The 13,991-nt window shown below is 45.0% G+C and overlaps 3 protein-coding genes across 14 annotated transcripts in view; 2 read left to right on the top strand and 1 right to left on the bottom strand.

Moving 5' to 3' along the window:
• The window catches only part of acap3a (ArfGAP with coiled-coil, ankyrin repeat and PH domains 3a), a 48,958-nt gene extending 46,523 nt beyond the window's left edge, over positions 1-2,435 (top strand). For both annotated transcript variants that reach the window (XM_062458878.1, XM_062458877.1), the window contains exon 25: positions 1,127-2,435. In XM_062458878.1, the coding sequence (XP_062314862.1) occupies positions 1,127-1,233 (107 nt within the window). In that variant the 3' untranslated portion in view covers positions 1,234-2,435. The remainder of the gene's footprint in view (positions 1-1,126) is intronic.
• On the bottom strand, positions 2,417-6,429 carry LOC134018707 (uncharacterized). 7 transcript variants are annotated; one of them, XR_009929953.1, is made up of 14 exons: positions 6,334-6,429; positions 4,998-5,137; positions 4,851-4,914; positions 4,662-4,731; positions 4,466-4,571; positions 4,291-4,370; positions 4,087-4,172; positions 3,986-4,012; positions 3,787-3,893; positions 3,645-3,669; positions 3,463-3,567; positions 3,231-3,359; positions 2,979-3,102; positions 2,417-2,792 (listed from the first exon to the last, which is right to left on the bottom strand). XR_009929953.1 is itself a non-coding variant. In XM_062458884.1 (14 exons), the coding sequence occupies exons 2-14, from the start codon at positions 5,079-5,081 to the stop codon at positions 2,625-2,627; spliced, it is 1,179 nt and encodes a 392-aa protein (XP_062314868.1). In that variant the 5' UTR covers positions 5,082-5,137; positions 6,334-6,429; the 3' UTR covers positions 2,417-2,624. The 7 variants fall into 7 exon arrangements, 5 of the variants coding, with proteins under 5 accessions (XP_062314868.1, XP_062314867.1, XP_062314866.1 ...); XM_062458884.1 differs by having other exon boundaries at positions 3,982-4,012; XM_062458883.1 differs by lacking the exon at positions 6,334-6,429 and adding an exon at positions 5,469-6,054 and having other exon boundaries at positions 2,417-2,729; positions 3,982-4,012.
• Positions 5,650-13,486, top strand: hipk1a (homeodomain interacting protein kinase 1a). Of its 5 annotated transcripts, none has more exons than XM_062458873.1 (17): positions 5,650-5,886; positions 6,338-7,065; positions 7,146-7,519; positions 7,705-7,828; positions 7,986-8,105; positions 8,187-8,273; positions 8,377-8,558; positions 8,706-8,856; positions 9,093-9,297; positions 9,389-9,498; positions 9,903-10,037; positions 11,015-11,172; positions 11,295-11,456; positions 11,615-11,785; positions 11,920-12,125; positions 12,278-12,399; positions 12,567-13,486. In XM_062458873.1, exons 2-17 carry the CDS (start codon positions 6,340-6,342, stop codon positions 12,981-12,983), a joined length of 3,450 nt encoding a protein of 1,149 aa, XP_062314857.1. In that variant the 5' UTR covers positions 5,650-5,886; positions 6,338-6,339; the 3' UTR covers positions 12,984-13,486. The 5 variants fall into 5 exon arrangements, with proteins under 5 accessions (XP_062314857.1, XP_062314855.1, XP_062314859.1 ...); XM_062458871.1 differs by having other exon boundaries at positions 11,271-11,456; XM_062458875.1 differs by lacking the exon at positions 9,903-10,037 and having other exon boundaries at positions 11,018-11,172; positions 11,271-11,456.
• The last annotated feature ends 505 nt before the right edge of the window (positions 13,487-13,991 follow it).

Below are 13,991 nucleotides of genomic sequence, written 5' to 3'. Positions count from 1 at the left end.
GATGTAGCCACAGAGGGATTGTTTAGTACAGTACTAATACAGTGTCTATGAAACAGTTCATTGAGCAACTAGACAACTGCTGTAAATATACTAACACTTCAACTGCTTGCTTCTAACATGCAACTTTAAACTTTCCTGTACATGTCCTTTTTGTTTCTGACTGTAATCTGTCTATTTCTGTCAATATTGTCAAAGGAATTGAGTCTTAATAATCTTGTGCACTAATGCTACCTTTGTTCGCTTTGATCCACTTTTTATTTCCTTACCTTCTCAAAACAATACTGAATAAACAGAATATGTCATGAAACCCCTAATTTCTCTCTCTGCTTCTTGCTTCATTTCTTCTCTTCACCAGTGTTTTTATTCATACAACTAACTATCTAAAACAACTAACAACTTGAGATTTGCTAACTGTGAATCCACCCCCTAGTATATTTGTGTTCATGTTACACATTTTTTATTGGTTGTAAATTTGTTCAGCATATTTAGTAGACTAGTCCTCAGTTTTGTGTGTGTTCACAGTACAGCTACAAGGTGTAGGTTCAACTTCACACAGTAGTCTATAAAGAACGATAGAGTTCATATGAAAGTCAGAACTAAGAACTAAGAATAAATCCATATTTGTGTCACATTCCTAGAGAGAACTGCCCATAGATCATAGTATAGGCACACAGGACTAGACTGTTCCTTTTTTAAATGAGTTCAGCCTGAGTTTTCTAGAGACACAAAGAGCTTCAACTGCCCCAGTTGTGTCCACAGTTGCCATAGTCACCAGCTTGAGAATTTGGGAAACAGAAGGAGAGGGAGGAGCCATGTTGCCTTAGTCTGTTTTCTTCCACTGGTGGGGGAATGTTTTTTGAGTGTGGCTGTTCAATTTAAAACATCAGATGCTCTTGAGACAGAATAGGTTTAATTTATTATCTAGTATTGTTATGTTTTTAGATGTTGCACTTTCTGTATATGATACACACATACACACAGTGAATGAAAGTATAGCCCATTCTTAACATGAATGGTTCTGAACCACTGTTACAGGATCATCAGTGCAAATCAATACAAATATCCAAAGAATCTTTTCCATGCAAATGTTGATGTAAGAACCCTTTTGCATGTCCATTCCGTCCAGGAGACGCCACCTATCTGGATATCTTCCGGGAGTTCTCTCACATGGCGTCCCACAACCCAGAGAAGCTGAAGCGCAGAAGCGTGCATTTCCGACACTCCTTCAGGTAGTCCACTGACAGCTGCTGATGTCTGAGATGTCACGCTTGAAAAGTGCAACAGTCACTTTCCATACAAAACTAGAGATCAGATTCTTTGAATCTTAAATGTGAACCACTACACTATTCTGTCAAATTGACCAATCTTGGTGGCTGGCAGTGCCACCATGTCAAACTCTAAATTCCTCTCCTCCTTACCAATGCTAAAACAACATGTGCCACTATGCACTGTGATACAATTCTATAATGGATCCATGTTGAATGAAAGAGATACTGTACCACTACATCACCACTCGCTATGGATCTAAAACATTGCTTTCCTCATCAGATGCTAAACTCTCATACAGAAATTGTAGAATTCAAAACTTTCAGAAACCGAGACTCATTACTTCATGATCATCTGAATGTTTAGTTTGAGAATGTATGATCATGTGAGCATTTCGTTTGATAATGTACGCATGCTGTTTGTTGCAAACTTAAAACACCCATATGCTGTTAGTAGAGGAAGAACGTATATTTTGATATCATGTTTGTAATGTTTATTACTCTGAGAGGATTTGCTGGCATTGTCCTCTACTGTTCTTCAATTCAAAGGTTCTAGTTGAATATACCAACATTAACTTTTTATAGTTTAAAAGCACTTAACCATTTTGCTTATTCTTTGTGATTTATGTCTTTGAATCCAAAATGTTTGCCTTTCTCATTATGTGCTCAGAACAGCTTGATTATTTGGTTCATATTTACGGCTTATTAGGTATTGCCTCATACACCATATCACATAGATTCAAAATGTCAGATTGTATCCATATGTATGTTTAATGCATGCTTTGTTCCATTCATATTCCAAACATAAACTTGAATTAAACAGTGAGGCCTCTACACAAAAGCCTGCTTGCAGCTCACTTGAGGCCCCATGGACAGAACGAATTGGGATTGTAATGGATGAAATGACATCATCGCCATGTTGCCATAGAAATGTGGTAGTGACCTCAGTATTATTTTTCCTGTGTTTCTTTGAATGATTTAAAAGATAATATGTGTTGTTGACTATGCTGGTCTAGTCGGATATTGTGTTTAAAGGTAATCTGAATGTCATGATATGCAGCGCCACTATGAATTCCAATGCATCAAAATGCTAATATATCTTGAAGGATTGGATGGAAATGAAGAGATGTTTGCCTCGTGTGGGTAAAAATAAAATAGGTCTTTGTTAAATAGTGTCTCAGTGATTTCTTAAGCCAACCAAATCAAACCGGATTTGCTCAGAATGGTACAAGGAGGACCTCTAGTGTTGATAAATGATCGGTACATGTTCTAGGGACAACCCTCCAACCCTCCAGTAAAACAGCCAACAAGGGTGGACATGAACTGAACATGGAGTTCAGACTTTTTAGAAGGTAGGATTTAGGAGATGGAATCGTAGAGAGGCAGCTTCAAGTACTGGAACCAGTGCTTAAGTTGTCGTGGAAGGATCTGAAGGACATTTTCAGTGAGGAACATCAAAGCATCCTGCATGGCCGGACGGAGAAGCTGATTGGACGGGAGAGAGATCACGAGTAGGCAAAACTTCTCCTGCCAAACATGGGGAGGTACATCTCAAATACATATCACTTATATCCTTACACAGCCATAGGCATTCAATAAATGAAATCAATATTCAGTTTGAAAGTCTTTTAAAACATAATTTCTTCATTTCATATCCATGTCAACATTTGTCATCTGTTGTAATAAAATATGTCAGGGCCTCATTGTTAATACCTTTGCATAGGGTAATTTTTTGTGTGAGAAGTTGTAGAATTGGCCGATCTTTTGCAGGATGGTCCTGTATTCCACGTTATTTTCATCTACTAGTTCTGATGTATCCCTCTTAAGGATTTCACACCTTAAATGAAACACAAAGAATAACAGCGCAAATATTTCATTTTCTGTATTACATTTCTATAAGAGAAGGTATAAATACAATCTACCTTTAATCATGGTATAAGATAAATGTATCTTATAGGGGCTCACCAAAACACTGTTGTGGATTTTGGTTCCCTGAGCTCATGTTTCAGTGAGGAAATTAGTATAGACAGCCTGGTCGCTTTTCTAGGCAACATTAAGACATTGAACATTGTCCTCATCCTCTCCTCTCTGTGCCTGGACAAAGAATAACTTGCTGTCTGTGTTCAACTCACATAATTAATAGACAAAGACTATGCACATGTGTGTGGATGTTGTGTTAATAAGTGGGAAAACAAACATTTTTTTGTCGTAGATGTCTGTCTCCATCTGGTTGTTCTTTGATCTCTGAACATCCAAGAACTCGGTCCTGACCCGCTCCAACATGTCATATTTATTCTTCGCTCTGTAAATGTTAAAACATCTCATATCAGTAGCTATACACAACTGCATCACAGACAATTTGATGGTATTGATGCTCACATTTGGGGATTCTTCTCATATGCAACTGTGGAAATAGATATAATAACAGATATACATTAATATTGATTTGTCTTGCTAATTTACATGATAGTGAAACTATATTTGTTATTGTTAATTTGACAGACAATTACTGTGTACTTACAGGTCTCATCCAGAATCAAGTTCAGCCATGTAGGTAGGTCTCCTGTCTCAGTCTCTAACTCCTTCAGACCTGCCTTCTTTCTTAGACCAAACGGGACAAGCTTACACCTGTTACAATTACACAACAAGGGTTTCTATAAACAACAAATAATGGTTTGGTTTTTCTATAAACCAAACAACACTCTCCATAACTTACCCACCAAACTTTGCAGAGGGTGACTTCAGATCTGGGGGAAACATAGTATAAAGATAAGAATGTTTGGCAAACTTTATGTTTCCAACTCTAACTCAAATTGGCCACCTTGGTCTTGAGGATTGATAAATGACTCCCAAGTGTCATGGTTGATGTTGTAGTAATCCTCAGGTGAAGCCTGTAAAGTTAGACACCTGAGAAACGGCAAAGTATAAATCTCTCATTCAAAAGAGTAAATAATGATGGCCCAAACAGACAATTTCAACGTTTTTGGGGTATTGACACATTTGTTCACAATATGTATCAGTTTACCTCGGCGAGTTCTTCAAAATTATGTTTGTTGTTTCTGTGTCTTTCATTATGATGTTCACATACCCACATGTGAGAGGCACCTAAATGATAAACAAACTATCATTAACATTCTGCACATTTACTGATGTGAGAAAACGGTCAAAAATGTAATCATTCATGGTTGAGAAAACCTTACCATGGTCTTGAGGTCTTTATTCCTCATGTTTGTTAATCCACAAAGTAGTTTGTAGATCCACTGAAGCTTCTCTATTGTAAGATCTTGTCTCGTGAACTTCAGCCTCCTGGGAAATGTGCAATTCACCTCAAATTGAAAGGAACCTTTTGAAGACACTCCTTAATCCCTTCTCTTTCTTTTGATATGACAAACACACCTTAATGTTTCTTCCTCCTCGAGATCTAGAGCATGGTGTTGCATAGACATGGTACATCCTGCTATGTCAGCTACAGTGCAGTAGAAGGAACACATGAGGGCAGAATTGCTGAATTGGCAATAACATGACAGCATGTCATAGTCTTAGCATGATGTTGTGATGTATGTGAAATTGGTATACTGAGGTAACCTGCAGTCGTCTTGTCACTGTGAGCTCCATTGGTGGTTGTCTCCGTCAGTAGAGAAGGTGGAACCTTTCAAATGAATGCAGTCAGATCAGATTGGACCATCCATCGAATGATTGATGTCATTCAACACAATTCAGTAGTAGGCCTACCTGCTCCCTCAAGCACAACGCTAGGGGCCGGCCTGTGTTCAAAGAGTTTTGAATGGAGGACATCTCCTTCAGATACTGTTTCATATGTAGAAATCCATTTCCAGTCTGGTTGGCTGGTAGGCTTCTGCTATTTTCTTTCTCTGCAAAAAATATAACATTAAATCTAAATCCTGCATACAGTTGCCCAATCCTACAATTTTCCATCATAAGTGGTTAGTAGCAGTCAGGTGGCTGAGTGGTTAGGGAATCGGGCTAGTAATCAGAAGGTTGCTGGTTCGATTCCCCGGCCGTGAAAAATGATGGTGTGTCCTTGGGCAAGGCACTTCACCCTACTTGCCTCGGGGGAATGTCCCTGTACTTACTGTAAATCGCTCTGGATAAGAGCGTCTGACTATATACTAAATGTAGTCTACCTAGCAGTAAAACTTTCATGGTTTGCTTGTACATTTAAGTGGAATCAGAGTAACCTACCTCTAATATTCTGTGTTTTATCTGTTTTATGGTTAACAGGAATTATTGTTGACATTGTCAGCATTTCATTCAGTCTCCAAGGCCAACAATGGAATGCGCCTCTAATTAATCTGCACGATACCCACGTTCCATCTCAAATCCTCTCAACCCAGTACTGTATAGGTTTCAAATGCGCAAAACTGTTCACTACGGTAATACATCAACAGTAAGGAAGCTGCTGCAACTATGACAGTGTTAGTGATGTAAAGAGTGGATGTCCACCCTTTTTTGCAAACAGCTGATATTTTTTGACTAACTTTTCAAGTGATAAAGCAATGCACTTTGTAGTGATGTTTCGATAGCAGATGTAGTTGGTTTCGGAAGAAAGCGAGGTGTCGCTTTGCATCCAACACAATCCAACAACACAGCAAAAGCACAGGTAAAAACAACCAGGCCTGGCTTAGGTTAGGCAGAACGAATGTCCGATTTTAGTTGTTAGCTACGGTAGCTAGCTACCCAGCTTGCTGAAATGCTGTGGCGAACTATTTGGCTTTCGAATAAATGTAGCTAGCTAGCCGTGCAAAAGAGTAAGTTTGTAATTTGTGTGATGGATCGATGGATGACGAATATTTCTCCATATAACACATAACAAGCTAGCAAGCTAGACTAGAGTAGTCCTGGTTGCTTGCAAGTAAATGCTAGTAGATAGCTAGCTAGCAAGCAATTTCATCCGGGCACGAACGTTTTGCGTAGTTGTATGTATCTTGCTAACTTGTGTGGCTAGCCTTCCGCACTGTTTTGCAGTGAAACGTCTCGCATTATTGGGACGATTGAGAGATCATGGGCCTATCACTTATCAGGAGAATTGATCATTTCAATGTTGTACCTAGGTATGGCTTCCCAGATCCAGGTCTACTCCTCTCCCTCGGTGACCTCCAGTGCTTACACCCGCTCCAAGAAACTAAAGGTAGAGACAGCGTGGGATGTTAGCAACCAGTCGGGTGAAAACGGTTACTACCATCAGAGCTCCAGTCAGGCTACAGCATCCTCCCCCTCTGCCTCCAATTGTAACCCCACTCACAGCTCCTCCAACCAAGGGTTCCCACCAGCTGGAGGCTCCAGGGAGCAGACAGTCGTACGGGCAGCAGACAGCACTGGCAGTGTTCCTGGACCCCCTTCCTCGTCCTCCTCATCCTCCAGCCGCCGTGTCAAGGATGCTGCATCCTCCTCTCAGCCCACTGACCTCCACCACAAACAGTACAGTCACAAGCGCAAGAGCGAGGAGGTGGACAGCAGTGATAGTGTCCAGATCCTGGAGGAGCTCTCTGCCCCTGTGGTGACTAACCGTACAGCCGGGGCTGGGGGCAACACCACAGCCCAGTCCATCGCACACTCCACCTCCACCACCAAGAGCAGCAACTCCCACAGTGAGGGAGACTACCAGCTGGTGCAGCATGAGATCCTGTGCTCTGTGTCAAACAGCTACGAGGTGCTCGAGTTCCTAGGGCGGGGCACTTTTGGTCAGGTTGCAAAGTGCTGGAAGCGTGGAACCAATGAGATTGTGGCCATCAAAATCCTGAAGAACCACCCCTCATATGCCCGCCAGGGTCAAATTGAGGTAAGGCGTTGAAAAGCATCAATATTATTGAGATAGTATTTGCAAAAGCATATTAATACCTTTCTCTGTTCTCTGTCCAGGTTAGTATCCTTAGCAGACTGAGCACTGAGAATGCAGATGAGTTCAATTTTGTGCGCTCCTATGAGTGCTTCCAGCACAAGAACCACACTTGCCTGGTGTTTGAGATGCTGGAGCAGAACCTGTACGACTTCCTGAAGCACAGCAAGTTCAGCCCGCTGCTCCTCAAGTCCATCCGGCCCGTCCTGCAGCAGGTGTCCACGGCCCTGATGAAGCTGAAGAGCCTGGGCCTGATCCACGCCGACCTGAAGCCAGAGAACATCATGCTGGTGGACCCCCTCAGGCAGCCCTACAGGGTCAAGGTCATTGACTTTGGCTCAGCCAGCCATGTCTCCAAGGCTGTCTGCTCTACCTACCTGCAGTCCAGATACTACCGGTGGGTCTGGTACAGCCTGTATCATACATGACAACACAGTGACCACCAGATGTCAGATATGTAGAATGAATAGTTCTTACATGAAAAATTCACGCAAAAATATTATGTAAAATGTAGTACTTTTTTGTTGTTGTTAAGATATCCCATTGTTATAACCGCGTGTAATGGTTGTAATGTGTTTGTAGGGCGCCAGAGATCATTCTGGGCCTTCCCTTCTGTGAGGCTATAGACATGTGGTCCCTGGGCTGTGTCATTGCTGAGCTGTTCTTGGGATGGCCCCTGTATCCTGGCGCCTCAGAGTATGACCAGGTCAGCAGCTCTTCTCACAAACTCTGAGACTATGGATGCTACCCACCGTTGGCATTTACTTGTCTACTTCATGTGAAAAGTGTGTATATTTCTCTCTTCCTTCCCCATCTTTCTCTCTAATAGTATTTATGCTAGTGTTTTGTCCTGTGCTGCACAGATCCGCTACATTTCCCAGACGCAGGGTCTGCCAGCGGAGTACATCCTGAGCGCTGGCACCAAGACCAGCCGCTTCTTCAACAGAGGCCCTGATTCCAGCTACCCTCTCTGGAGGCTGAAGGTACAGTACGTCGTCAGCTAGAAAAGAACGACACCTCGTCAATACTCCATTATCAGCGCCCACTACTCTTCCTCTCTGTAGACGCCGGCAGAGCACGAGGCAGAGATGGGGATCAAGTCGAAAGAGGCCCGGAAATACATCTTCAACTGTCTGGATGACATGATGCAGGTGAGGTCACCACAGATGTAAATCCTCCCCCTCCTAGCGTTGGTGTCAGAACACTCGAACCATTGCTCATAGGAATTCACCCGTCGTCGCTGCTGTGCTGCAGGTGAACATGACCAGCCTGGATGGGACCGACGTCCTGGCCGAGAAGGCCGACAGACGGGAGTTCATAGACCTGCTGAAGAAGATGCTCACCCTGGATGCCGACAAGAGGATCACCCCCATGAAAACGCTGAACCACCCCTTTGTCACTATGACCCATCTGCTCCACTTCCCCCACAGCTCCCAGTAAGCAGGGGACAGTCAGCAGGGATCTGTGGTAGAGGTCTCAGATGGATTGTTTCTACATTGGGGTGAACTGTAGTCGTCGGTGGGGCTGGGATCGGCCTTGTCCTGGTCTGCCGGCCTTCTTTAACCTGCTGTCCTCTTCCCCAGTGTGAAGTCCTGCTTCCAGCACATGGACATCTGCAAGCGCAGGTGCAGCACGTTTGAGAATGGGAAGAATTTGTTTGCCAGCAACAGCACGCCCAGTGCAGCCACAAACCTCACTGTCACCTTCAGCAGCCAGCTGAACCAGCACAACCAGGTAGACAAGGATTCTTCTTGACAATTACATGTAGTCATTTAGCAGACACTCTTATCCAGAGCGATTGAAGCCGTAAAAAGCCAGATATACTTAAGATCTTGGCCCCAAATATTTGAACAGCTGTGTTTCTGTCGCTGAAAACATGGTGGTTTCAGGCATCAGTATTCACATATCAAGCTCCCACCTGGAAGGAATCCCATTGCGTCCCATGCTAACGTGTATATGGTCCCTGTCAGATGGCGTCCACAGGTGGCCAGTCCCTCTCCCTGAGCAGCAACGTCCCTCTGCTGAACTACCAGCCTGGGTTGTACCAGCAGGCTACCATCAACATCCCGGGCCTGGCCCAGCAGAGCGTGCCCATGCAGACCCGACCCACCCAGCTGTGCCCCCAGGCGGAGCCCTTCCAGCAGACCCTCATCGTCTGCCCTTCCACCATCCAGGGTGAGGGTTGACACGACAACAGTACCCGCTAAAATGCCGTTTCAACTGAATGTTTCTTGTCGCTGAACATGGTGTTTTTGTGTTCTCGCAGGTCTCCAAGCGTCTAATAAGCACTCTGGTTACCCAGTGAGGATGGATAACTCTGTCCCGCAGAACCAGTCTACCCAGCCTCTGCACATCCAGCCAGGCATGCTGACACAGGTAGGACTTAGACACCCTGTGTACCCTGGGCCCATCTGTGTGTGTGTGTGTGCTGTAGATCTCGACACGTCTGTCATACATAAAGAAGCTTTGCTGTTTTTTCGTTTTATTACAATGTCTAAGCTGGTGCCGTCACTGCACGTGTTTGAATTGAGATCATTTTAATGAATGATCTTCATAAAGATTTTTGAGGTCGACACTTTGTTGTTTTTAGGGTGTCTTTCACCAGAGAATAATAAAGGAATAACCACTCTAGGATTAATCCAGTTCTTACCTTCTCTCTTTTCTTTGGGGATGAGTGGATTCCGGTAAAGGGACGTAGTGTACCATCCTCCCGTGTCTACCTATTTAGTTACCTAACTCGTCCACCCATCCCTACGTCCTCATCCACCTCCTCCTCCCAGGCCTCCTTCAACCCCCTGATGGTAGCCAGCCTGCACGCTCCCGTGGCGGGGATGCCCCCCCTGTGTCCGTTGCCCCTGGCTCTGGGCTGTGGGGCCGGGAGGCCTGGCCCTCTGGATCAGAGTACCACTATGCTGGTAAAGCGTCCACACGATGACCCTGCTAGCCCTCGTCCAGCTGTCTCCCTCCCCCTTCTTCAACACACATCTTCTGGGGGTGTGCAGAGGAGCATGGGGCGCATGTACTGCTTACCGAGTCTGTGCTTTTGCTTGAAGCTTCCTCGTGTTCCCCCCCCCCCCCCCTCCCCCTCAGATAAGAGACCCTTTGCTTTGATCCAGATATGTCCGGAGTTTTGCCAAACAAAATGAGAAAAGCAGTATTTCTTATTTATATATCTTTTTTAGCAGGGATTTCCAAAGTGTGACCCATCTCCAATTGGACAGTTTTGGCTACAAAAACCATGACTACTTGTTTTGGAATCATGCAACAAGAGGAATGCCTGTATTAATGTCACATGTCGTTTTCCCTTAAATCCTTTCTGTCATTTCCAGGTTGGATTCTGGTGACCTGTGTTTAACATGCATCCTGTGTGGCTCTTCTCTAGTCTTCAGGACTGAGGCGCCCTAGGGCATGACTGCTAGGCATTGGTGTTTTTCCAGCCTGTAGTGGCCTAATGTATATTGGTTGATGTTATTTTGATACATTTGTGGTTAAGGAGATATCATCCAGGACACTGGTGGCACCACTGCTACCTGTACATGCTATCAAGCCATAGCTAACCAATAGTTTGAACTTTTCTGTCCAGCATTTCTGTGTATGTGAATGTAAGATGTACTTCTTGGTGCATTTTCCTCATTGACTGAGAGGGGGCATGCTGGTGGTCTGTGTGTTCCATGTATGACAGAAACAGATATGAAGACAACCGTGTCTGTCTACAAACTGCATGTGCTCGTGTCGTCTGACTCCTGTTCTGGTGGTCCTGGCAGAAACCACCTCCAATCTGCAGTCTCCTCATACTCTGAACACTGCCCTCTTATCTCCCTTGTAGCAGCTGGGTTTCGATGTATGAGAGACAAAATGTAATGTGTGTGTGTGTGTGTGTGTGTGTGCGCAGCAGGGATGGCCGGCAGGCACCCAGCAGATCCTCATCCCCTCCACGTGGCAGCAGATGCCAGGCATGTCCATCCACAACCCTGGTCAGCAGGTGGTCCCTGGCTCGCCCATGGGAGTTCCCCATTCGGACGGCTCAGGCCAGCAGGGCTCCAACTGGAGGTGAGTGCTGCCCTGACAAAGGGATGGGAGTTCACCCATTCCACACTCGTGGCCTATACCGTCGGAGCATAAAAACGGAAATATAACCAGCACTGTAGCCGGCCAACTCTTTTTTCCGCCAGGGGTCGTCACGGCGGCCAGTATGATGGGGTGAACCAGCAGGACGCTGCAGCGGGGCGCCACGCTGCTCCAGCCGCCTCTCAGACCCACGCTCCAGCCGCAGCGCACCCCAGGGCCCAGCAGGGGAAGAGGTCCAAGCCCCGCCACGCTGACAGCAGAGTCAGGTAACACTGAGCACATGCACACATTTGTCATGTGTTTGGCTTCTTCTTTTCTTTTTTTTGTTCTTTTTTTTCACATGGTCTGTTCACCTAACATTAGTGGTTGTTAGTGTTCAAAGTCTGTTTAGTTGACCATTGGAGGATGTCGTGCTCCCTGGCAGGCCTGTGTCAACCGTCCAGTCGGCCTCCTCTCTGGTCCAAACCTCCCTGGCCTTCGTTGGAGACCAGTCTCAGCCAATCGTCATCTCCGACACGCCCAGCCCTGCGGTCAGCATCATCACCATCCACAGTGACACAGAGGACGAAGATGAGAGGAAGTTCCCTCCTACCTGGTGAGTTCACGTGTGAATCCAAAAGTGCTCGACAGGACGAGGGTGTGTTGGTGTCGTGGGTTGGATTCAGGCCCGAAGCAGCCCCACTCGAGACATGCAGATGTCGACTCGCTAGCTCTGTCTCTCCTCCTCAGCTCTGGAGCGAGTCAGAGGACCAACGTGATCAGCTGTGTGACCGTGCACGACTCCCAGGACTCTGACTCGTCTAACAGCACTCCGCTGAGTCCCAAGAGGCTGACTAACTTGGAGGAGACCCCCTCCAAGGCCCTGGCCATCTCCACGCCCTCGGTCAAGAGCCAGCCAGGGGAGGCCACTGCTCACAAGGCCTCGGGGGCCTCAGGTGAGCATGGACACAGTCTAGATCTGCAACGAAAACATCCATGATGTACATTCTAGAAGATTCCACCTCGGGCATGGTGGGTCCACACTTACAAACTGATGACATAATGTGCATCTCCCTGACACAGAACTCACTTTGTTGTTGCTATTCAGAACCTGCCTCTGGGAAGTCCAAGAAAGGCTCGGGTGAGCAGCCCATCTGGTCAGGAGCCTCCAGCAGTGAGCGGCATCAACGAGCCGCATCAATCAGATCCCAGCCTCTCAACCTGAGTCAGGTAGTTTTTGATTAATTATTGGAGGTGTAGTTTACTTCTGTAGAAGTAAACTAGAAAAGGACTGCTGCTTACTTGTGTAGAAGTAAACTAGAAGTAAAAGTAGTCCTCTGTAATGGTAAAAGGCAGGTCAAATGGCTATTATTATGTGCCGTGTTTCTCTAATATAGGTCCAGCAATCTGTGATGTCATCGTCACATGACCAATCGGTGGGAAGCAGCGGCACCTTGCGCAGACAGCCAACGTACCCTCCATCAGTTTCCTCCCACTCATCCTACCGGCTCCATGAGGCCTCTCTCTTCAGTTCCACCCCTAACCTGTACGCATACCCAGCCTCCGCCGCCCTCGCCTCGGTCTCCCAGGCCGTGGACCAGATGAACGGAGGAGGGGCCTCATCCCGCCACACCAGGTCCAGCCAGGCCTACTCCTCTCTGGGTCTGCTCCAGAAGAACAGCAGCCTGGGCCTGGTGGGCCACGCTCCAGGACAGTTCAATCATCACCAACAGCAGCAGCAGCTGGCAGGCCAGCCTTACCCCCGCTCCAATGCTGCTTACCAACGCAAGCTCAGCCAGTACCCCTACCTGTGAGGACTGCTGCTTGGCAGAGGATCGGTTGGAGCTAGCTTAGCCTCACTAGAAGACCAAACGGAGACCAACACTATGGAACACCACAGCACAAACTCATTACAGGGACTTCAATGCTTGTTCTTTTAAGAACACATTTTTTATTGTTTGAGATTAATCAGCATTGTTTTGGGTCATTCTAGCTTCTTTGTTGATAATTAGTTGATTTTTAGTATATTTAATTTTAAAATAATTAATATTACCTTTGGCAGTACACTTAGTATGTTATTTGAGTATTAAGCCAGATCTCTTTAAATAGGTGACACATAGTCAAGATGTGTACTAATGACTATCACTAATGTTGTTCGTATCATGTACTGTACCACAACTAATCAAGCCGTGTTTCCTACTGTATTTATACTTTTATTTTAATCTTATGTTAATGTCTCAGTGTTACATTTAATGGATTGACACACTGTGAGCAAATGTTGTTTGTTATTAATGTTATTTATGAGAATTTATGTTATGTCATATAAATTAAATTAGTAAAATGTGCAGAATTTGGCTTTGACTTGGCCAGTACATCGCAAATATATTTTTCGCAGCCTTGATCATTTCTTAGTTTTGCCTTTTTTTAATTGGACCTCATAACCTTCATTTACAATTTGTGTGTAGTATATTTAACATATTGAAAACATTGTAACATTTTATTACATATTAAGTTGTGGCATTCAAAGGAAAACAATGCACCGCTACTTATATTTCTTATCTTATGTGAGGTGTTTGGATGCATGTGTCTAATGAGGACGGCCTTTCAGGGTGGTTTTCTGAAGACTGGCGATGAAATGTTTGATCAGTATTACTGGGAAGAAAGTCTGTGTCTATTATTTGTTGCACAGAACAAAAGACTGTTTGGAAATATTAAGGATCTTGTCATGTAGAGTGATGTTGTATGTGAATTTGTCAGTGTACCCAGTAGAGCTCTGATTTGGTAGCTCACTGTACCTTAACAGTAAACCCTAGTACACATAG

Source organism: Osmerus eperlanus, chromosome 4, assembly GCF_963692335.1.
Source record: "Osmerus eperlanus chromosome 4, fOsmEpe2.1, whole genome shotgun sequence".
Lineage (NCBI taxonomy): Eukaryota > Metazoa > Chordata > Actinopteri > Osmeriformes > Osmeridae > Osmerus > Osmerus eperlanus.
Note: the sequence above shows the minus strand (reverse complement) of the source record. Positions and strands in the feature narration are given on the sequence as shown.

Excerpts from the sequence above, each read along its gene's own strand:
- hipk1a (XM_062458871.1), top strand. The coding sequence starts at position 6,340 with ATGGCTTCCCAGATCCAGGTCTACTCCTCTCCCTCGGTGACCTCCAGT. Across the intron at positions 7,520-7,704 it reads CTGCAGTCCAGATACTACCG|GGCGCCAGAGATCATTCTGG; the intron begins GTGGGTCTGGTA and ends ATGTGTTTGTAG. Across the intron at positions 8,559-8,705 it reads CACTTCCCCCACAGCTCCCA|TGTGAAGTCCTGCTTCCAGC; the intron begins GTAAGCAGGGGA and ends CCTCTTCCCCAG.
- LOC134018707 (XM_062458880.1), bottom strand. The coding sequence starts at position 5,532 with ATGCTGACAATGTCAACAATAATTCCTGTTAACCATAAAACAGATAAA. Across the intron at positions 3,670-3,786 it reads CTTGATTCTGGATGAGACCT|TTGCATATGAGAAGAATCCC; the intron begins GTAAGTACACAG and ends CTATTTCCACAG. Across the intron at positions 3,103-3,230 it reads AAATCCACAACAGTGTTTTG|GTGTGAAATCCTTAAGAGGG; the intron begins GTGAGCCCCTAT and ends GTTTCATTTAAG.